Source organism: Miniopterus natalensis, chromosome 10 (assembly GCF_054644295.1).
Source record: "Miniopterus natalensis isolate mMinNat1 chromosome 10, mMinNat1.hap1, whole genome shotgun sequence".
In the NCBI taxonomy this organism is placed as follows: domain Eukaryota; kingdom Metazoa; phylum Chordata; class Mammalia; order Chiroptera; family Miniopteridae; genus Miniopterus; species Miniopterus natalensis.
The window spans coordinates 55471528-55495925 of NC_142090.1; the positions used below are offsets into that span (position 1 = coordinate 55471528).

Sequence of the window (24398 nt, forward strand, 5' to 3'; positions counted from 1 at the left end):
TTTAATTTTTTTAGGAACCTCCATACTGTTTCATAGGGGCTGCACCAATTTGCACTCCCACCAACAGTGCATGAGGGTTCCCTTTTCTCCATATCCTTGCCAACAAGTTCTTTGCTGATTTATTGATAGTAGCCATTCTGACAAATGTGAGGGGATATCTCACTGTGGTCTTAATTTGCATTTCTCTGATGCTTAGTGACTTTGAACATCTTTTCATATGTCTATTTAGCCTTCAACAGTCTTAAATACCCTTTTAGGTAGTTGTTCTCATAGAGGAAATCCATAATTTTTTTTTTCCACTTTAACCCAACCATTGCCATTTTGGCATATTTCTCTTCAGGTTTTGTCTATATGCACATGTTCCAGGCAGACCTGGGCTCCGTGACCCCAAAGAATTTTACATCTTTTTTTGTTTAGGGAGGTAGAATATTGTGGCCATAGGATTTTTCAAACAATTTAGGTAGTCTCAGCCATACTTGAGGTGGAACTGGTGCTTTCCTAAAGCAAAGTAATGTAGAAAATCCATGGATAAATCCTGTCTGAGTCACCTATTTAAACTCTAAAGAGTGGGAGCAATGAGGCCATTGCCCACTCTGATAGACATATTTTGCATAAGAGAGAATTGAAGAGGGACAATGAACTCTTTTGGAAGTGAAGAAATTGTCATATTCAAATTCCGATAGAATAAGAAAGCCACAACTGCAAACTGATTATAGAAACAAAATATGAGAATTATGCCCTTGATAATATAGTTTAGTTTTCTCTTTCTATCTCTTGACTGAAAAAATCCTCCTTCCCTCACCTTGCCTTTTCCCCTCATCGCCCCAAAAAAGAGTAATTTCCTGCCTAAGATGATAGGATACTGTGTGTCTCGCTCAGGGTTGAAATGCAATAGCCACTGAAACTCTCTTGTGGGTTACCCACAGGCTTGGGAGTTGCAAGGAAGGTTTCTAAACTGTTCTAGTCTTCCTTTACTTATGGAGCTTGTAGAAGGGTTATATTTTTATCTTTATAATGAACATTAAAATTTTAAATGTGGTTTCTTTTATAAAATCTCACTGCACATATACCTTTTTAGGAATGTGGACATTCTTGGGTAAGGTATATCTCAACACTCACTATTTCAAATAAACAGCTGCAAGAATGAAAACAAATCTATTCTAGTACACCAGGCCTTTTAGGCCCAGGTCCTACTCGGCCTCCCAGGTTCGTTACTGTGGTGGCCACCACCCAATTCTCCCCATATCCAACACCTGAAACTCAAACCACCCTGAGTCACTTCCGATTCTAGCCTTCCAGGCTCTTCTATACCGTTCTCCACATTCATACCCTTTCTCTACTGCCCATCTGACAAGTAGATACTCAGTTCTCCAGGAAGTTTTTTTTAACCCTTAAACTGCTCTCAGAAGTGATGGATATCTTCTTGATTCCCCAAGAAGTCTCACATCATGGCACCAGTACACATTACTAAAAGTATTTCCTGTCTCCTAAACTGTGAGCTTCTTGTCTTATCATCAGGCTCCCAGTATCTAGTCCAGTAGGCACTTAAGATAATTGTTAAATGAATAAATACAAAATAAAACTTTCTTTTCATGCAAGAGAATTGGTGGCCTAGAAGAGCAAGAAAAACATGGAGTGAAGGCAATCAACATTTTTCTTTGCTTATGTTCTGTGTATTGAGAAGCATCCTAAAAACTTTATTATAATATTTAGTACTCAAGTAATCCAAAGAGGAAGTAAAGTCTTAAAGAAAATAAGTAACTTGCCCAAAGAATCATACATGCTAGCAAACCCAAACCAAAAAGAGAAACCCAGGCTCTTCTGATTGGAGAACCTAGGTGCTTCTCCCCACACCAAGTGGCAATCAGTAAGTTACCTTCAAGTGGCTGCCCAGTGGAGAGTGAAAACGTTGGCTTTCCAACTCAAAGGCCACTTTTCCTTGTAACTCAAACTGATCCTTTTGAAAGAATACAGGTGAAAATCATACAGGATATCTTTGCCTCTTGCACATATCTGTATGCATTCCTGCTTTTCTCTTTGATAGTCTGATTACTCCAGAATCCAAGGGCAGAGGCCTTTCACCTTGGTGTTAGACGTTCCATGTGAAACAGAGGAAGTCAGTTGCAGAAGGTGCTCCCTGACATCCTTTGTTTGATCTTTTTAAAAGAGCAACAAACCCCTTTTTTCCCATTTAACATATGTTTTTATTGAGGACTTTCAATGTGCTAGGAATGGATAGAGGTATTGGAGTACAACGGTGAACCAGTGCCCACCGAGATACTGCAGCCTAAGGGAATGCTTTGAAGACCAAGAGTGTTTTAAGGTAAGTGAAAGCCCATTATAGGCTCTGAAACTAAGAAGGGCTATTGCCTGTTCTAGTTATCAATTGGCTTAAAGCAATGGTGTTTAGGATCTTGCACAGTTCTGTGGATTCTCTGGACTCAGCTGAGGGATGAGAGCACAGGCAGATGCTGACTGGAACTGGAACTGACTGAAAGCTGATTGGGCTGGATGTCTGGGGTACCCACTCATATGGCTGGCACTTGATGCTGGTTGTGAGATGGGGGCGAGACTCAGTTGAGCCAAGTCGCATGGGCTTCCCCATGTGTTGAGAGAAAGAAACACGGATGTGAAAGAGAAACATCGATCAGTTGCCTCCCACACACATCCCGAGCAGGGATCTAACCCACAACCTGGATATGTGCCCTGACCGGGAATTGAACCCGCCACCTTTTGGTGTACAGGATGATGCTCCCCCCAACTGAGCCACACCATCCAGGGTATGTTGGGCTTCTTATGGCATGGTGGCTGGGTTCTGAGAGAGAAGAGTGATTGTAGCTCAGGATCTGGTGCTCAGGTTAAAACTCTCCCAAACTCCATTTTGTCAGGATGGCTCTCAGAGGAAAGCAGGCATCTCCACTTTCCCCACCAGCTGTCTCAGCCACTATTCCTTGCTCAGCCGGGCCCAACCACAACTTCTTTCTGTATTTCAAATGCTCTTTCAAATCTATTTCCTATACCTGAAATGCTGTCCCTCCTTCCCTTATAGCCTGTCTTCTCCATTCCCACAACTTCCTGGATAACTCCCTCTCATTTGTCAGATTTCAGCCCAAATTATCCTTTCAAGGGAAGCAAATATTTCAGTAAAGTTTAACATTCTATTCTCCTATTTCTTTTTTTCTTAATGCTTTGTTGTGAGATAATATACACTCACAGGAAACTGCAAAAATTGTAGTCGTATGTACCCTTCCTCCAGCTTCCCTGAATGATAGGAGGTAGTAACTGCAGTACAGTATCAAACCTAGGACACTGACATTGGTACAATACTCTTACCAGACTACTCTAATTTCTTAAAAACATACTTTTTTCTTTTACAAAATTATGAATATAATTCCCTAAGGCTTTCCCTTTTATTTTGTTGAGTAGGTAAAGCTGGGTCACAGGTCTTATGGTAATGATGGGTACATAAAATTATATGGCCTTACATAAGGATCACTTTAATGTACCATATTAACAAAAGACTTTTCAGATGTTAATTTGTGATAAGACAAAACTGACCCAGAAGAAGGTACATACTAGATCAAAAACTGGGCAAAAGAGTAAACACTTATTGAATCTCTGCTATATGTTAAGGACTTTGCCAAACATAAGAACAAAGTGATGCAAAGACATAGTCCTTTGCTCAAATGGTTCACAGATGGGAGCAAGCATCTGAAACAGAGATGTGAGTAAGGAAAATGAATAAAAAAGACATTATTGAAACCTGGGAACAAATGGCTGCTTTGTGTGTTGCAAAATAGGTTGAAACACATTTTGGCTAAATTCAGAAGTTGATTCTTGTGAACCAAAGAGAAAGGTCATCATTGTTTAGAATTGGATATAGCCAAATAATCGTAGGATGGAACTAAGAAAATAAAAGAGAGTTGAACTCAAGCAAACAGCACACACTGGGACCCATCTGTGTTTGGTTAGTACCTGAGGCCACACTTTAAAATGCCTTCTACTATAATGTCACCGTCAAGCCATATAAACAAATCACCTCCCTCCTAAAACCGTTCATCTCCATCATGTCAGAGAATTTTACTACCAATTTTAACCATCCCTCCACCTTTCATGTCTAAGCTTTGGATGTTTCTCACAGACACTTGTTCAGCCCAACTCAGGGCCTCATTACCCTCACACCTAACAAAAAATAAAAGCATCTCATTTAGCTTCCCTGATTTGAGGCTTGTGTCAGTTTCCCAAAGGCTATTGTAACAAATTACCATAAAATTGGTGGCTTAACGTTATGGAAAACAGAATAGAGGTTATAGATCCAAAGGAAACTAAATTAGCAACACCATGTTCATTGCAGCATTACTCACAATAGCCAAGATATGCAAACAACCTGTGTTCATTGACAGATGAATGCATAAAGAAAATGTGATACACACACACTGGAATAATATTCATCCATAAAAAAGAAGGAAATTCTCCCATTTGTGACAATACAGATGAATCTGGAGGACATGGTACTAAGTGAAATAAGCCAGACAGAGCGCACACACACACACACACACACACACACACACACACACACACACACACACACACACACACACACAATTAGCATTGGCAAAGATAATTTTACTTCTTCCTTTCTGGTTGTGACGCTTTTTCTTTTTCTTGCCTGGTTGTTCCAGCTATGATTCCAGCACTAGGTTGACTAGAACTGGTGAGAGCAAGAACCCTTGTCTTGTTCCTGATCATACAGGAGAATCTTCCAACCTCTCACCATTGAGGATGACGTTAGCTGTGGGCTTGTCTACATGGGCTTTATTGTGTTGAAGTATGTTCCCTCTATACCCAATTTGTTGTTTTCATCATGAAAGGATGTTGTATCTTTGTGAACTGCTTTTTCTGTATCTATTAAGGTCATGTGATTTCTATCTTTCAATCTATTAATATGGTATTTCACATTTGTCGATTTGCATATGTTGAACCACCCTTACATCCCAGGAATACACCCCCTTAATCGTAGTGTATGATACAATGTGCTTTAAATTCAGTCTGCTAGCATTCTTTTGAGAATTTTTACACCTATATTCATTAGAGATACTGGTCTGCAGTTTCCTTGTACTGTCTTTATCTGGCGTGGGTACCAGGACAAGACTGGCCTCTTAAAATGAGTTTGGGAGTGTTCTCTCCTCTTCAATTTTTTGGAAGTGTGAGGATTGGCATTAATTCTTCTTTAAATGGTAGAATTCACCAGTGAAATAATCTGTTCCTGGGCTTTTCTTTGTTAGGAGGTTTTTGATTACTGAGTCAATCTCCTTACTCATTTTGGTCTATTCAGATTTTATATTTCTTCGTGTGTCAGCCTTGGTAGGGTGTATGTGTAATCTTATTTAAAATTATATAATGACCTTTTTTTTGTCTCCTTAACCATTTTTTTAATCCTTACCTGAGGATATGTTTCTATTGATTTGAGAGAGAGAGAGAGAAACATTTTTCGGTTGCCTCCTCTACATGCCCTGATCGGGGCTTGAACCCGAAACCTAGGTATGTGCCCTGACCAGGAATTGAACCCACAACCTTTTCGTGTATGGGACAGTGCTCCAACCAACTGAGCCATCCAGCCAGGGCTATCCTTAACCACTTTTGACTTAAAGTCTATTTTGTCTAATATAAGCATTGCTGCCCTTGCTCTCTTTGGGTTTCCATTCGCGTGGAATATCTTTTTCCACCCCTTGACTTTGAGCCTATGTGTGTACTTAAAGCTGAAGTGAGTCTCTTGTAGGCAGCATATAGCTGGGCCTTGCTTTGTTACCCATCCTATGTCTTTAGAGAATTTAATAATTTCCATTTAGAGTAAGTATTGATAGGTAAGGACTTACTAGTGTCATCTGATTCATAGTTCTTTGGCTATTTTACAGTTCCCTTGTTCCTTTCTTCCTCTCTCGCTGCCTTTCCTTCATGAATTGATGATACTCTGTAGTTTTATACTTTGATTCTCTTTTTATTTTGTGAATCGACTGTCAGTTTTTGCTTTGTGGTTACGATGAAGGTTACATAAAACATTTTACTGATTTTACAGTCTATTTTACACTGATAAAAACTTCAATTTCATACAAAAACTGTAACCTTTTACATCTTTCTTTTTTTGATGTCACAATTTACCTTTTATATTGTGTATTTATTAACAAATTATTATAGTTATATTTATTTTTAATACTTTTGTCCTTTAAACTTTAGTTAAATGATTAATATACCATCATATTACAGTATTCTGGATTTGACTATGTACTTAGCTTTACCAGTTGTATATTTTCCTATGTCGTAATGTTACTAATTAGCACCCTTCCATTTCAGCTTGCAGAACTCCTTTTGGCATTTCTTGGAAGGCAGGTCTAGTGGTGATGAATGCCCTCAGCTTTTGTTCTTCATTTCTCTTTTCATTCCTGAAGGACAACTTTGCCAAACAGATTTCTTGGTTGGCAGTTTTCTTCTCCTTCAGCACTTTAAATATATCATCCCACCCTCTCTTGGCCTGTAAGGTTTCTGCAGAGAAATCCACTGATATCTTTATGGGGGTTGCCCTGTAAGTTATATGCTTTCCTCCCATGTGTTGCTTTTAAGACTCCTTGTCTTTAATTTTTGACAGTTTTATTATAATGTGTGTTGAAGAGGAGCGCTCTAAGTTGATTTTGTTTGGTGACTTATGAGCTTCATGAACTTGGATATCCAAATCTCCCTCCATGTTTGGGATCTTCTCAGCTGTTAAAAATAAATAAATAACCATTCTGCCCTCTCTTCTCCTTCTGGAACTCTAATAATTCACAAATTGGTTCTTCTGATGGTATTCCATAAATCACATAGGCTTTCTTGACTATTTTCCATTCTTTTTCTTTTGTTTTCCTCAGGTTTCTGTCTTCAGATTGATCTCTTCTGCTGTTGATGCTATTACACTTTTCATTTCATTCATTGTATTCTTCAGCTCTAGAATTTTTTTTTTATATTTTCCATCTCTTTATTAAACTTCTCATTTTGTTTCCCTGATTTTGTTGAATTTTCTTTCTATGTCTTCTTGTAGCTCACTGAGTTTCCTTAAAACAGCTATTTTAAATTATTTATCAAATAAATCACAGGTCTCCATGTCTTGAGGTTGGATACTGGAAGATTATTGTGATCCTTTGGTAGTATCACGTGTCATTGATTTATCATGTTCCTTGAAGTTTTGCATTGCTGTTGAATCATTTGAAGTAACAGTCATCTCCTTCTGGCTTTAACAACTGGCTTCTGGAGAGAAATATTTTCCATCACCCTACTACTGATCATGAGGTTTCCCAGGACTATGGGTACACCTGATCCACGCTTCTTACTTCTTGTGGCAGAATCCTCAAGCTTGTATGCCTTCTCTTGATCCCACTGTGCACCAGGCCATGTACTGACTGCTTCCCTTTTATTTTTCCAAATTTGGTATTAAAGCTTAAGTTTGTGATCTCTTCCTGGCCTGCAGACTTGGGATCGCTTCCTGTGAATGCTCACTAACTGTCTGCTAGATCTTGCTCTTGCTACCACCATTGGGAGCACACACAGAGATCCAGTCACAGGGTCAGAAGTGTGTGTGGGTGAGGCACACTGAGCACTGGGGGTTCCCGTGGGTCAGCTGGGAAGATCTACAGGTAAGGTGTTCTCAGCAGCTTGTGGATAGGCTTCTAGATAAGAGTCCACAATGTAGTTAGTAGGCTCCACATAGCTTTAATGCCCTCTAAGAGATCTATCTGCCACTCTCCCAGTTTTTCCCTGCCCCTCCCAGTCATACAACTCACAAATCAGTACTCTAGGTGGGGTGAGAGAACAATGAGCTTCTTTTTTTAAAAAATATGTCTTTACTGATTTCAGAGAGAGGAAGGGAGAGATAGAGAGATAGAAATATCAGTGATGAGAGTAATTGACTGGCTGCCTCCTGCATGCCCCCTAATAGTGATCAAGCCTGCAACACGGGCATGTGCCCTGACCAGGAATAGAATTGCAGTGTCCAGGATCATAGGTTGATGCTCAACCACTGAGCCACACCGGCAGGGCACAACTGAGCTGCTTTAGCAGTGTCCCCCACAGTTGGGGAGGCCAGGTGCTCACTTACACACTTGTACTTTCCCCCATGAGGGCAATCACAGACTGAGATCTCTTTTGGCTCTAAGCTGTGTCACCTTAAGGGAGGAGTGATGTAAGTCAAACAGTTTCTCTTACCCTCTCCTGTTTTTCTGCTCCAGTGATAAGCTGGAGCTTCTCTTCTGAAACTTGGACTTCTACAAACACTCTCATCCGTGGGTGATTTTCTAAGACAGTGAATTTCAGGGACTCCTGGAGCTAGGCCAAGAGGGGCTGAAGGCAGTTCATAGGCCACAACAGGGTCCACAGCCAGGGCCAAGGTCTATATGCCGATTACCTGACACACATCGGGTAAGACTCCTCTCAGGTGCCTCAGCATATGGTACCAGATCCCACAATTCCCCCAAAGGCACTTTTGTCTGTGGAGGATGCCCAATTATTGTTGTTAAGGGTAAAACAAGGGATATCTTATTCTATCATGAGGCTGACGTTACTTCTAAAGGATATGTCGTTTTAATCTGCATTTCTTTGAGATTGTGCACATATTTTTTGGTCATGTATTTCTTCTTTGGGAATAAGCTGACCATGTTCTTTGTCCATTTTTCCATGAGATGATGGCACTTTTCCTTTTAAAATTCTTCATATATTAAGGATATCAACTGTTTATAATAAATAGGGCAAATATTGCTCCCAGATTCTGCTCTCCAATCTTGTTTATACTGCTTTTTGGCTTTTCTTTCTTTTTTTTTTTTTTTGTAGTCAGAGTATCATTCTTTGATATTTTATTTTTTCATCATGTTTGCATGATAATGTATTTAAACTTATGAGACCTTTTATTTTTTTATTACTATTTTTTTTTTTCAGAGAAAGGGGAAAGGGGAGAGAAAGAGAGAGAAACAATAGGAGAGAGAAACATTGATCGATTGCCTCCAGTATGCTCCCCCACTAGGGATTGAACCCACCACCTAGGTATGTGCCTCGACCAGGAATCAAACCAGCAACCTTTTGGTCCACGGGAAGGCGTTCCAACCAACTGAATCACACTGGCTAGGGCTTATGCAACATTTTAAACATCTGCCATCAAAAGATCAACTTTGGGAGAGACCAACTACTGGGAAAAGTGATTAATTATTGAAACAGAAAGAGTAATTGTATTTTTTTAAGTACAAAAATATTAAAATCCTGTAAGAGTCCTTTATAAGAGCAATGCAAAATACTTAATGTACATCAGAGTATACATGTCATAATTGTACATCCTCTGCTCCACCCGAGGCCCAAATCTTTATTGATCTGTGTGTTTAGTTTGAGAGCCCTCCATTATGTGGAAATGCAAGAATCAGCAGGGTCAATTTCAAGAAGAATGAAGGGAGATGGTTCTTTAGGACTCAATGTGAAAAGACATATAGAGCCCAGCCGGTGTGGCTCAGTGGTTGAGCATCAACCTATGAACCAGGAGATCAGGGTTCGATTCCCAGTCAGGGCACATGCCCAGGTGCAGGCTCGATCCCCAGTGGGAGGCGTGCAGGAGGCAGCAGATCAATGACTCTCTCATCACTGATGTCTCTCTCTCTCCCTCTCTCCTTTCCCCTCTCTGAAATCAATAAAGATATATTTTAAAAAAACAAAAAACGGGCATGTAGAATAGGAATTATTTGCATTATTTAACCATTATCACAAAATTTAATGGAAATTTTTAAAGGACTCTTTTTAAGAAAATACTGATGGGGTCTTCAATATTCCAAATGGGAGATAATAAATATATTTACAAGTGTTTTAGACAAGATGACTCCAGTCATATAAAAGCTTAGTTTTATTATAGGCACTTTATGCAAACAGTCAACAGTTTTTGCTTCTTCTATAATAATTATAGCAAGGCAGTCAGTTACAGTCCAAATAAGAAAATATAAACAAAAGTTACACGTTTTATTAACAAAATCTACTTTGAATTATATAAATTCCTAATGCAATTAAAACCATCACTTTATTCTATCTGATGATGTTTCTTCCAATTCTTTTAATTATAAAGTCTTTGACGACTGAACTTGGTGGAATGATCTTGCGTCAGGAAATATTAAACAGCTAACTCTACATAGTTTTTCCACTTTTTAACTTTGATTAAATGCCATATTTTAACACAAACATTAGAAAATATTTAACAGCTTATCTGGGCACAGTTCACTGGCGCTTGGCACCAGCCTGGACACTGACCATGGAATAATAGATGCCTTTCTGTGCAAGCAGCTGTTGATGTGTGCCATGCTCCTGGATTTTGCCGTTCTGAAACACCACTATTAAATCTGCATTCTGGATGGTGGACAGGCGGTGAGCGATCACAATGCAGGTGCGGCCTTCTCTGGCTTTGTCCAGGGCTTCTTGGACAACCTATTCAATAATCATGTAAATTAATTCTGGTAATACAGTCCTCTCCTTTTAATTCTTCTTCCATAATCTCAAATTTAATTTATCCAAAAATAGTCCTTCTTTAACAACGGTATCAGTGAAATATAACAGATTTTACAAAGCACGGGATTTGGCATATCAGAAGGTAATTGAATACTAGTTTGGATTAGTTCTGAGGCTACAAGTGATCTATTCTCAAAGTTATGATGATAAATACAGCCCATTCGATCATTTAAAAACGTTTACTGCTGTGCATGGCCACACAACATCCTTCAAAGCAGCCCTCTGGTCCAGCTCTCCAGCAAATTCAGGAAGACTGAGCATGAAGACAGCTTCCTTGCATTTGGTATTTTTAAGACAGGAAACATTAACTTGTCTTCCAGGTGCCTGAATACTCAACTTTTCTCAAGCTGAAAATGATTACTAATTTCATCTTAAGGTACCATCAACTTTTAACATTGTAGTGCTCTCCCACTTCTTTTTATAGTTGCTGAGGAAATGCTGCCAGTGGAAACAAAAATATGTCTTCTGAATGAAGCTTCTTAGGTCAGTACAAAGTGATCCAGGGCTTTTTTTGGAACATAAGCATGAAGAGACTAATTTGCCTGGTTTTATCTTAGTTCTCTTTAATAAAAGCTACAGAAAGCGTTTAAATTCCACTGAAAGGTAACATAAGTATCAATCAATATATGTGGCTGAATTTTGTTCTCTACTGTGGAAGTTAGCATAAATTATATCTTACATACAATAGATACAAGTGTAAATAAGTCCAATTTAAAGTCTTACCTTTTCACTTTCTGTATCCAGAGCTGATGTAGCTTCATCCAGAAGCAAAATCCGAGGCTGTCTAACGAGGGCACGTGCTATTGCAATGCGCTGTTTCTGGCCACCAGAGAGCTGAGTTCCTTTGTCTCCTACTTTGGTGTCATATTTCTGTAAATAGGGTTGAGTTATTATGAAAAGTAGAACTGAGATTCTAAAAAAAAAGTTTGCTTACAGAAAATAAGATAACCATTCCCATATGTACAAAAAAGTTTAGGTTCAGAATAAGAATGGGTTACTAGAGAATTAAACAAAGACAGGCACAGCTCTAAATGGCAGGTTTGATCTCTCTTCTTGAAAACAGACTTGTGTCTTAAAAAATACGTTTTAGTATAAACAGGTCAGCACGTTTAGGGGAGAATATTGCCACAATGTTCGTCTTTTCCAGTCTTCTGATTTCATTATATTTGGGACAAAGATTGGTAGGAGGAAGGAAATTTGATTTCAATGGGCTGTGAATAAAATAACTGAAACTCATTTTATTTGTAACCAGCAGGTGACGCTCTCTGCATTATTTTAATGTGAGGAAAGGAAGAAATTCTTGGGATGCTAGCCTTTTGGTGTCTGTTTTTATAAAACTATTTCCAATGTTTCAGTAATTTTAATGGATGCTAAGGAATTCTATTTTGATACCTAACTCTGAAAGCTGAAATCTCCTTTTTTAATTTTTGTTTTTAGAATTCTCCCCAAATTTTTCACATATTTATTGCCCATATTAGATAACTGTCACTATTTAATATGATGATAGGGTTAGGAGTTAGAAGGGTACATAGAGCAGAGCCAAAACAGGATGTGATAGCATGTGTAAGCTAGAAAACAATACTATCTTACTGTTTACAGGCCCTCGCCAGGCTAAAATTTTAGTCAGACTGTAGGCTCTGATTCTGACACCCAGAGTATGTTCTATATAGCATTTCCTATTTTTATTTGCTATATCTGGCACCCCTACTCAGAACGAGGACTCTACCTGCAGATGGAATAAGACTCCAGGTGAGGTTCCGGCAGATGCTTGGGGCTGGCTCCACCCCAGGGCTACATCTGCCTGACAGGCAGGAGCACTGTGTCCCATGTGAATGTAGGGGTGAGCAGGTTGTACTGATAAAGTATTGAGCCTGTTGAGGCAGGTAAAACCTGAAGGAAGGAGGTAATTAAACCAGCCTCCCGCAGGGCGAGGTAAATCCTAGTACAAATCACTCGGGGACAAGTGCTCCTTAGACAGCGGACTTAAGGGATTTGCCTTCTCCTTCCTTGTCTGATACAAAGAATCATACGGTCCACAGGTGCGCTCAGTGTGACAGATGGAGCCCAGGAGCCTGGAAAGGTGGGGTCCTAGTGGCAAGCTAAGTAATAGCTACTCTCTGTGTTTGTCTTTGTCAATCCCTAGCCCAGTGGTTCCCAAACTTGAGCCTGCATCAGTATTACCTGGGCTACTAAAACACTGATGGCAGGACTCCACCTTCAGAGTTTTTGACTCAGCAGGTCTGGGTTAGGGCCTGAAAAATCTTCATTTCTTACAAGTTCCCAGGGGATGCTGATGTGCTGGTCCATGCCCATAATGTTGAGAACCCTGACCTTGTCATTAGTAAAGGGGATTGAAACTATATTTTAAAATGTGCAAGCCTTGGAATGGGCCAATTATTCACAGCTGGGCTAGAAGGTTAAAGGCTGGAAGGGAGATAATGCCCCTTCCTGGGGTCTATGATGTGGTGGCAGCAGTTATCCAAAGAGCCTCAGGAAAAGAAAATCTTGGGAAAGAGGGCCACCTGGTATTGCCATCCTTCCCCATGAAGAGACTGCCTTCTCTGATGGTTTGAGGCTACTGAGCATTAATTTTTAGGGGATACTTCCTTACAGTAAAGAGGGAGGAGGGTGAGATGAGTTACATCAAGATGCACTTTAAAATATAGGACGTAAGGGGCTTAAAGAGGGTGAGAAGTTCTGTTTATCTAGCTTCCTAGGAGGAATTCAGACAACAGTCATAGGACAACAGCCCAGGGGAGGTTGCAGTAAGCAACCCTATAAGCAGAGCTTGGGGCCCATGAAATGTGCAATGGTGAGAGATTACAAGACACCGCTGCCATCCCAATGGTTCAGCCCTATTCAGAGAGAACCTTCTTTCTGGCGTGGGTCCTGTTCCCTAGTCTGACTCCACAGGGAGGCTTGAGGCTTGGGAAGAGCTTCAAGGAGGCCGAAGGAAGGCTGGGAGAGGAGTGGGGAAGGAGGGTCATGCCTGCTTCTTTGGGCACTGCACTTAGACTTGAAGGAAAAGGCCTCCCAGACATATGTACTCAGGCTTGTTCACAGGGAAAGTCAGGAGGTGATCCAGTTAATGTAACATCGAATGGGGATAGGAAGTGTGGCCAGATGCTTGTATATAGGTGTGTGTGTTACAGTTGTTCATTTTTCTTCACTTTTGTGAAACCAGCCCTTTAGAAATCAAACTATAGGTCAGGGAGGCTACCACAGGCTCCTGGAAGCCTACTTCAGAGGGAGACTTACATCAGGCAGTGTCTCAATGAAGTGGTGGATGTTGGCCTCCTTGGCGGCCTGCACAATCTCTTCCTGTGACACGACCCGGCTGTTGTCTCCGTAGGCAATGTTCTCACCGATGCTGCAGTCGAACAGCACAGGCTCCTGGGACACGATGCCCATTTGTGCTCGGAGCCACTGGACATTCAGCTGCTTTACTTCTTTGCTGTCAATGAGCTGAAATCAGGAGTTCACAGATCAACTTCAGGGCCAGCACATTTTGAATTTAGCAAAATTAGTATCATTACTTCACATATTAAAATGGCCAAATTACTGAGACTAAATTTTTGTTGTTGTTTTTTGGATTACCAAGGATAATTAAGGTCATAATTGTATGCTTTGAGGAGCTGTCATGTTCTGTTTTAACCCTAGTAATGATACACGCATGTGGTAGGTAAAATAATGCCCCCTCCCCCAAACTCCCAGGATCCTGATGCTCTAATCCATGAAACCTGTGAATGTTGTCACAAGGCAAAGGGGAACTATATAAGGTTGCTCATCAGCTGATCTCAAAATAAAGAAATTATCTTGGATTATCCAGGTGGGCCTAATGTCACCATAAGGGTCCCTAACTATGGAAGAGGGAGGCAGGAGAGTGTCAGAGTGATGCAACAGGAGAAAGACTCGGTCATTGTTGGCTTTGAAGATGCGGAAGGGGCCAGGAGCTAGAAAGGTTAGAAAAAGATTCCCCCTTAGAGCCTCCAGAAGGAGCCCAGCCCTTCTGACCCCTTGATTTTATTAGCCCAGTGAGGTCCACTTTGGACGTCTGACCTCCAGAATTTGTAAGATAATAAATTTGTGTTGTTTTTACACCATTAAATTTGCTGAAACTTGCTACAGCAGTCACAGGAAACTAACACAATGCTTTATATTTCTGGAATGTTTCCTGGCATCTTTACTCTTAAAGTATCAATTTTTCATAGGAAAGTAGCTGAGATTATATTGGAAATAAATAACTACTATGACCACATAATAGGTTTGCAGGTCAGGTTCTGATCTGCACTGAGTTCATTAGGATCAGGTTTTTGAGGAATGGGCTGCAGCAGTTAAATGGAGTAGAAGTGAGTGTGGGAGGAGGGTGGCTGCTATACTTAGTAGTTGTTGATGTTGCGAAGATGATGTAATTTCTTGAGAGTTTCCTTGTGGGTAAAACTGGAATTGTTATAATTCTTAAGCTCATAGAATTAAGGATTAAACAAGATCATGTATGGACCCGTTAGCACAGTTGCTGGGCACAGAGGATGCACACAAGGACTGCCAGCATTTGTGTCTCTGTGTGTGTGTTGTACTTGGAACTACAAAGGATGGGTAGACGGCTGATAGATCAAAGGATGGACGGACATCTACAATGTTGAGCCAAAGGAGCAGGAGAGAGAAGCTGGCCTTTCTCTAGTCACTTGGCTCCCTGAATTATGCTGCAGGAGCCCAGGGTGGTGCCCCTTACAGCTTTGCTGATAAAAATCCTTACTCTCTGATGTGGATATGTCTGCGCAGAAGATCTACTTTGCAAGAGAATTCTGGCATTCAAGTGAGAGAACTGTTCATCCCTCTGAAGAAGACATGAGTGACTCAGCTTCAAGCTTTTCTATTAACGGTGGTGAGTGTATACCGAGCCATCTATACTCTGTATCCTGTGTGCCTGGGTGGGTGCCTCTTGCAGACCAGGGTAGGCTACAATCTCTGCTGCAGGAAGACAGCTTCTGTTTGTGAAGCGTGCAGATGCAGAATGGAAAACAGCCATGACCTTATTGGTACCAAGCCCAGTTGCCATGGAGACTATTCCGAGCATCTATGCCCCAGGCTTCCTTATAGTGGGAAGTAAAGGTGGAGAAAGGCAGGAAAAACCATACAAACGTGTGGTGAAACAGCAGATGTTGTTAAACGGAACACTGTACTCGAGAAATGGAAACCTAAGGAAAGAAGGGGTAGTTGTGTTTATTTAAAAAAATTTTTCCAGGTGCATGCCCCTGGAAGGAAAATAGACACTGCCCAGTATAATCAGACAAATCTGAACAATCCCAGCAAGCTTAAATGAACACAATAACACTCTTGTGCCTCCCCCTCCCCACACGATACACCAGAATTGCAAACTATTTAAAATCTGTGTTAGCTGAAGAATCCTTTTTTAAGGAAAACATGTTTAGAAGCCCAAATGTACAACAGATGAATGTGGAGCTTCTTTGGCTGAGGTCTGGGTGGAGGTCTCAGGGAAGACCAAGGAATTCTGGGAAATCAGTGAGCACTGTTCAAAAGATACTGTTTTAAATAAAAACTTAATTAGGACATTAAACACAATGGTAATAATGATGTAAGGCCAAACTAAAATGACTGGCTATCTCTATTTAGATTGTTAAATCTACTGCTTGCTTTCATTAGCACAAATAATTAAATTTTAAATATGTATTATTCCGCTATATGTATTTACTCTGAAATAACAATTATAGATAAAATATTGACCACTGACTATACTATCGGTCCTGTTTAATAAGCATGTCTCATGAATTCTCATTTAATCTTCACAACAACCCTTGCAAGGGAGGTGTCATTTTAAGCCCCATTTTATGGACAAAGAAATGAGCAAAGTTAAGTAACTTGTGCAAGGTCACATAGTAATTGAGGGAGCTAGGATTGGAATATACATACTACAGGTTGGGTTTTGGTAATACAAGTGTCTCATAATTAAAAGACATTTCTGTCCTGCCTCAAAAGAAGAATACCCCCCATCTTAGCCCAGGCACCCACTGGGTAATACCCAATGACAACAGGCTTCTAACTGTATCCTAAGAAGTATAGAGGACTCAGATGGGGGTCTGTGGGATGGACCAGAAAGGAAAGGAAAGGTGAGGGGAAGACACAAACCAGAGGCAATTTAATAGTGAAGCTAATGAACTTAAGCTTCAAAGGCCCTCAACTGTAGGTAAATGCTGGGTCTTGAACAGTGCTCTGGGTGGGAGGAAGGCCAGGCTATAGTCAGGAAGCTCTTCCAGGTAAATATTGTATTTATGATAACTTGCCTAAAGAAGGTACCAGAATCTTTAAGTTTTTAGTATTTTATTGTGATTTTTTTCATTTCAAACAAATATTCACCTCTGTGCCTAATTTTGTATTCATAACTTTGTATTCTTTTAAGAAGAGTCCATAAAATTGTATAACCTTCAGGCTTCACAGAACAATTCTGTAGCTTCATTATTCAACACTCCACAATTTAACCAAAATCTTTCAAATGCATCAGTTCAGTGGTTCTCAAACTGTAATTGGCATTTGGGAATTATTTGGGAAAATTGTAAAAATTAAAAGGCCAGGCCCTAACTTACTTCAATGAGCTGTGTTCTTTATTAGCTCTCTAGGCCATTCTGATACACACCAGTTTGAGAACCACCACTCAGGTCAATGTTTCTCAAAATATAATACAATGCCCACTGATGGTAATGAGGATTTCCTGATCTCAGGGTCAAGGCTTTCTTCAGCTCTATGATCAAATGATGCTTAAATTCACATATGCATTTTTACATAGTAATAAGAGCTAATTACTAGGAACCTACTAACTGAGTTATTAAGGGTTACTAATTGATATTCATAAGTAAAGCTTGGCACGTTTACTAGTGTTTACTGGTGACACTTCCACTAAGTCTGGCTGTTATGCACCACTTGGCAGTATTTCAAAGTTCTAGTGCAAATGCATAGGAGCAGATAATAGCATCCCTACAATAGATGAGGACACTTTGCTTTCATTGCATTATCAGTGTCATCTTGAGATGGCTACTGTCTTACGCACTCAGCATTCATTGCCATATTATTCTGTGTCTGCCCTTCCATAAATCAAGGGACTGGAAGGCTAAAAATTATTTCCCAGACTCTCTTCTGGCTCTGGAAGTAACTGAGGTTCTACCATTGAGGTGCCCTGTGCAAAATCTGGAAGGCAGAGACCAATTCTCTTTAGCAGCAGTGGTAAGCTAACACATGTGTTCCAGCAGACGCGAGTTTTTGCAAAACCCACACTCTGATCTTATGTCTTCCAGTTTAGAGTAGCTGTGACATTGGCACCATTTGTACAACTTCCTGGCCACATGATCCCAGCTGCAGTGCTGTGATTTGACTGTCTTAGAGCACTTACTTACTTTCACTTTTTATTTATACTCTTCCAGCCCTTCCAATGATTTTATAAGCACCCAATTCCCTTTATGAAATATTTATCTGCTTGAAATACCTAAAGCAGTTTCTGTTTCCTACACTGAATCATCACTGATACGGTCCATGTTTGTAATTATGCTCCCTTTTGTTTCTGTATGTGTAGAATAATTATTAATGTCTTTACTTTCTTCTTATTTAACTATTGTACTGTTTACCATAATTGTTGTTTTCAACTCAACTCTGTTATCAAGTGCTTCTTCCACTACAGTGACTATAAGTGCAGTGCTAAGGCCATGAGAATTTCTGTCCTTCCTAAATGGATTATAATTTTAAAAAGTATGAGAATCACAACTCTGGTTAAATCCACTATTTTAGCCAAACTGGCCTATACGGGCGTTGGGAACAAATCCCTTATCAACCACAGCTCACACAATCTCTTGCACCAAGTGGCATCTGACGGACAGCTCACCCCCACACTGATATGCAACCAGCTCTACTTATCCCTTAAGAACCAGCTCAAACCTATCTCCTCCTTTAATCTACCTCAGGGGAGAATATGCCCCATTTTTGCAGCTGAGGGCAGACACCATATACTATAACTCGTTAGAGCTCAACATTTAACACACTGCTGAATGAACGTCCATTAATGGCCATAATCAGTGTCTGCTAGCTAGCAATCCCTCCTCCGATTGCCTCATTTGTCAGCTAGGTCTTCATTTAGAGTCCTTTGTTCAACTTTAACCACAGAATTGAAGCACAAAGTCAGAATTCACAAAAAACATAAAACAAGGTAGTAAAAATAAGAAACAAGGCTTATGGGGCTGTGAAAGAATAGACTAAATAAAGGCATACCTGTCTTTGAATACAAAACATATTATTGAGTAACCATGAATGCTGTGGGGAAGTAAAAATGCCCTGGACTACAGGTTGAAAATTCTGTTTTCATGTCAGTCATTAATACAAGTAGGGCCCATATGGGGCTGATGGGCATCAATCTGACTGCATGGAACAGGTGTCCATTCTGGTTGGTCAGTGCCATGCCATCCCAGTTGTTAAGTATTTTTAATATCACCTCTGAGTGCAACCAATAATTAAATGCCTACATAATGAACATTTCTTGGCTATAAATTCTATTCCTCCCTAATCTGATTCATTTCCTATTCTCCATTATAATCTTTTAAAATTTTACTACTCTCTTCAAGACCTCTATCTCATTCTCGGTACCTAAGATAGTCCCTGACAGGTACTCAGTAAGGTTTGATGAATGTTGAATAAGTAAATATGATTATTCACTTATTCTTATAGTTCAGGAAACAAAAGGGAATCCCTTTATCCTCTTTATCCATATCCAGAATCTTACCTTTTTTTTTCCCCCTTAGAAAATGCTTCAATGCTCTTTCTCCATCAACGGCTTTATTTCACCCTCAGTCATAAAAATGCTGAAGATTCCCCCTCACCATTTTCCCTGGACTCTGCCTCCCCACTCAAGCTGCCATTCCTACTTGCCCTTCCTTTATCTTTGATCTTCTTGATAGTCTCTGTTTCCCCTCCCAACCATACCCCAGCCCTGCTCAACTGCCTTCTAGCACCACCTCTTCAAGGAGAATACCTTAGGTCAGAAGTAGCCCATTGATCGCCAAATCCTTACCCTACCTCCCCATCATCTTTGTCATTGCTGACTACCTTCCTCTTCTTGAAACACTCCCCATCCTTGGCTCCCACCTTGTCTCTCCTAGCACCCCTCCTCTCTCTTTATAGCACCTTAAATTGTTGCTGGATCTTCTCATGTAAGCTGAAACCTAATTGAGGGAAGGGAGAGGGGCAGTGTTGACAGAGAGGCTGGAGATGTTGGTTGGGGCAGATGACACAGCTTGGAGACTGTATCTAGGATGTCAGAATTTAAGTGGGGCTGTTGTTTAAAGGTTTGAAAAACCATGGCTTACAGTGAAGAATTAAATACATCCAGGCTTTTAGATGATGAAAAACTTCAAGTGAGCTGAATACAGAAGTGTACTTACCACTGTTCCGGCCATTGGGTCGTAGAACCGCTCAAGGAGCTGGACCACCGTGCTCTTCCCACAGCCGCTGCTGCCCACCAGGGCCAGCGTCTGGCCCTTCTTCACCTCCAGGCTCAGCCCTTGAAGCACGGGCACATCGGGCCGGGTCGGATAGTTGAACATGACTTCATTAAATGTCACATTTCCTTCCAGTGTGTTCTAAAATCAGAACAATACCAATAAACTTGATTGCTGTGATCCTGGAAACACATTGTATAGCCAACCCCCTCTAGCCCAGGTGTCAAAGGTAGTGAACTTGTATTATAATTTGGTTTTATTTGTAACTGCTAGAATTTAACAAACAAAATCTCCAAGGGTCAGTGTTTTTATAACCTGTACTGTTAACACAATACAAATGTGACAACTCAATCTGCTCCCCAGGAATAACCTACATATAATAAAAACTGATTAACAGGGTTTGCTTATAAAGTGGGCAGTATTCCTATCTCCCTGCAACTTTGTCATACAAAGTACTGGATGTTAATATATATTGTTAACATTTATTAAAATGAACCCATGATCTAGAAAGTTTCATTTTATCATCGGCAAATTTTAAAACGCACAGATTTTATTAAATTTCCTCTTAGAATACTTTCTTTTTTATTTTTTAATCCTCACCTGCTAACTGATTTTAGATAGAGAGGAAGCGGGAGGGAGAGAGAAAGAGAGAGAGAGAGATAAACATCAATCAGTTGCCTCCTGTACCACCCTTGACCTGGAATTGAACCTGCAGCCTAGGTATGTGCCCTGACTGGCAATTGAACCCGCAACCTTTTGGTGTACAGGACAACGCTCCAATTAACTGGGTCACACAGGCCAGGGCTCCTCTCAGAATACTTTCATTTATCAGTTAGGCACAGATCATATAATCAAAACATCAAACTCACCAGCTTTAGGCCTTCTGTGCTATAGCTGTCAATCAGAGGGGTTTTTTCAATGATCATGATGACGTGGGCTGCTGACACTTTGGCTTTGGCATAATCAGGAGCAAATGAACTGACCTGCCCCACGGCCATGGCACCAAAGACAATAGCTGAGAATACCCTATAAAAAAACAAAGACAAAATGTGTGCAAATAATTATAACTGCAAAGCTCGAAAGCTGGCACTTCTACAACCAGAGAGCATTCCATCAAAACATTACAAACAGAAGTTAAAAACCCACTTTTCTTTGTAAGTTCATGTAAGTGTAACAGACTGACTGTAATAAAACAGCCCCATTTTCCATCTCTTTCTGTACCCTCATCTTGCAACGTGACTTTGCAGCTCCATTTAAGAAGTCAAATTTGTTTTCCTACCCTTTAAATCTGGGTTGGGCTTATGACTTACTTTGGTCAACAGGATGTGGTGGAAGTGACTGTTACCAGTTCCAAGCCTATGACTCAGGGAGCCTTGTATGTCTGTTTGTCTGTCTGTCTCTCTCCCCATTTCTCTCCCCATCTCTCCCTCTGAACTCTGCCACTACCACAAGCCCAGCTAGCTTGTTGGAGGAGAAGGCGCAGATGAAGGGAAGCATGTAGGTCCTGGCCAACTAGCTCACTATAAACATGAGTGAGCCTAGCTGAGCTCTGTCATGCCCAATGTAGATCAGCAAAACTGCAAAGCTGGCTCATAGACTTGTGGGAGAAAATAAATGGCTATCATTGTACACCACTGTAATGGTTGGTTGGTATGCAGCATTACTGTGGCAGTCAATAATGGATATAGGCAGTGATGCTGGAATAATATCAGTCTTAGAAAACCTATGAGCTGTACAGTAAAGAAAGAGTTCCTTCCAGACCCAGATATCATGCTGCTCCCAAATGCATCAACCTTCTTCATCTATGACATGGGAATCACAACAGCTTCAAGTTCAGGAGGACTTGGCAGAATATCAAGTCCAGCTCTCAATGTTTATGCCCAAGCACTTCCCCTAAATTGATTTCTGTCCTCTGCTTTAACAAGTAGCAAGTCTGATTAAGTCTACTGTTAAAAAGTTCAAATTGAAGAAAAATCCATATCCTTTTGCTTAAGACAGTCCTTCAAGTATTAGAATATTGTGAAAAAGAAGAGCAGTAAAAGGTAAGAGCTGGAGAATTTTAGAAAATGACAAGGGAAAGCCAGATTGGGATTTCTGCTACAACACAGGTACAGTGTAGACAATCTGCTTCTTTGATAACTCCTTTCACTCTCAACATCCCAGCTGCCTTCCTCTGGACACATTTATCAACATGCCTTTTTAAACAGCGTGCCTGAACTGACCTAAAACTTGGGAAGTGATGGGCTCACAGATTAATACAGTGAGCCATCACTGCCTCTCCTCCAGAGTCCAGCCTCTATGCCTGTGTTACTGTAGTACACGGCATCTTTTTTTATAATAGCTCTAAATAAATCACACAGATGGTTAATCGTAGGCTTGTTCTCATTTAGACCTGAGGATCTTTTCAAAATGGCCTGCTCTCTGATCAGACAGGTCTCCCTTTCCCTTTACTTGGGAGACAGATTTTATGAATCTAAAAGCACAAGTGTTAGCAACTTTCATCAATTCAATGCCTTACTGTGAAGTAAAGCAATATGTCAAATGATTATCTAATCAAAGCCCCAATGCCAATGATGCCTCTCCTGGTCATGGTCATAAATAGCACCGGCATATCATTTGCCTGATGGAAATTTTGAATCTTCTATTGGGGTCATCCTAAGAAAACTATACACTCAGAAAGACACACACTTTTCAATACCAAACTGCATATCTGAGTAATTTAGAAGTTTAATGAAGTTCAGGCCCATATCCTCTGACCGAGGTACAATTTTCTACATTCAGAGAGAGGTAGCAGAAATCCCAGTCTAGCTTTCCTTTGTCTTTTCTGAAATTCTCCAGCTCTTACCTTCTAACTTCTCTTCTGTATCAAAGACAGCAAATTTACCCTGGAGCGTGCGAGGGCTAGCAGGACTCAGCGCTCCACAGCTGTTCTTTAGCTGCCCTGTTCAGAGTCCTTTCAAAGGAGCCAGATCCTTGGTTCAGGGTTAGGTTTCTTCCCAAATGCCAAGGTCTCTGAACAGCCCTTGTTGAATCACCACCCCAACTAGCCACAGAAAAGGTCAAATGTGTGAGTCAGCACTGTGGTGAGGGGAAGTCATGATTCCCCAAATGAAACGGTGCTTCAGTGACAATACATGGAGACCCAGAGGCAAAATGACACCTCCCGAATCACTCAAATCTCATCCTGAAGCTTCACAGTAAAGGTTTTCCATGCAGGCATGAAGCATGCTCACCTCAGCTTTATTTCTAGAGTTTATGTGTAAATATTAATCCAATACTTACAATAGAACATCCTCAAAGTCCATCACCCTATGTGCCACCAAATAGGCACCAAACCGGAAACAGGCAGCATAGGAAAAATACATCATTGCCTGGGTGAAGGAAAACGTGATTCCAAAGATGTGTGCTTTCCTCAAGGCGTTTCTGAAAAGAAGACATTTGGAAACTTACTTGGCTTTCATTTCTCAGTCCTTAAAACATAATCTTTGGTAAGTTAGTGGTGGGGCATGAAGCACAGCAGGCAAAAATGGGTTTAGTCTCCAGAAAACTAACTTTGGTCCTCACTTTACCACTTGTGAGAATTTAGGAAACTGCCTAATCCCAGATCCTCAGTGTCTTTATCTTTAATGAAGGATTAACCACACTTTCAAGTATTGAGGAAAAGTTGAAATAGGCCAAGGACCTGTTAGGGATTCATAAATGGAAGTCCCTTCCCTTTCCCCCCACTCTTGGACATATAACATATGTACACTATGGTAAACATTCACACAACACACATTTATCCAACACCTACAAGCTGCAGGGACCATGTGGGCAACCAGGCATGTTCTTGCCCTCAGAGACCCAGGAGTCGGTTGGATTAGAGTTTATGCAATAGAGGTACCTTATGAATAACATGTTATGGGCAGTTAGACGTTTCACAAAGGAGTTAACATTTTCTGAACCACCTGGAACTGGGCAATGGTAACAGCAGGCTGAGAAGTGGACAGCCCTCTGGGCCTCCCACTCCTGCTTCAACCAGATCAACTCTGCTTTTATCTACTTCATATATTGGGATATCAAATGAAACTTTTTCCACAAAAAAAGGCTCTCCTATTGTAAAAGAAAAGTTTGAAAACCCATTGATAAGGTCGAGGTCTCTCCTTTTACCATAGAAGAAACTGAGACTCAGAAGGTGGGCTTACTTATGCTTAGATGGCTCTTAGAGCTCTCACTGGATGAGCTCATTAGAGGAAGAACAGACGCTTCCCCTGGAGCAGAGTAAAGAGAAAAAAAGGCCTCCTTCAGGAAGCACCACCTGGATACTTCAAATTTCATGTTCCTCAAAGAATGAATTTCCAACGAGAG

General features: G+C 40.6%; 1 protein-coding gene across 1 annotated transcript in view; it reads right to left on the reverse strand.

Moving 5' to 3' along the window:
* Positions 1-9886: 9886 nt before the first annotated feature.
* The window catches only part of ABCB1 (ATP binding cassette subfamily B member 1), a 79710-nt gene continuing 65198 nt past the window's right edge, over positions 9887-24398 (reverse strand). The window contains exons 23-28 of the mRNA XM_087821129.1: positions 23334-23474; positions 20921-21077; positions 19995-20192; positions 13816-14022; positions 11281-11427; positions 9887-10476 (exon numbers count right to left, since the gene is read on the reverse strand). Of these exons, the coding sequence (XP_087677255.1) occupies positions 10270-10476; positions 11281-11427; positions 13816-14022; positions 19995-20192; positions 20921-21077; positions 23334-23474 (1057 nt within the window). The 3' untranslated portion in view covers positions 9887-10269. The remainder of the gene's footprint in view (positions 10477-11280; positions 11428-13815; positions 14023-19994; positions 20193-20920; positions 21078-23333; positions 23475-24398) is intronic.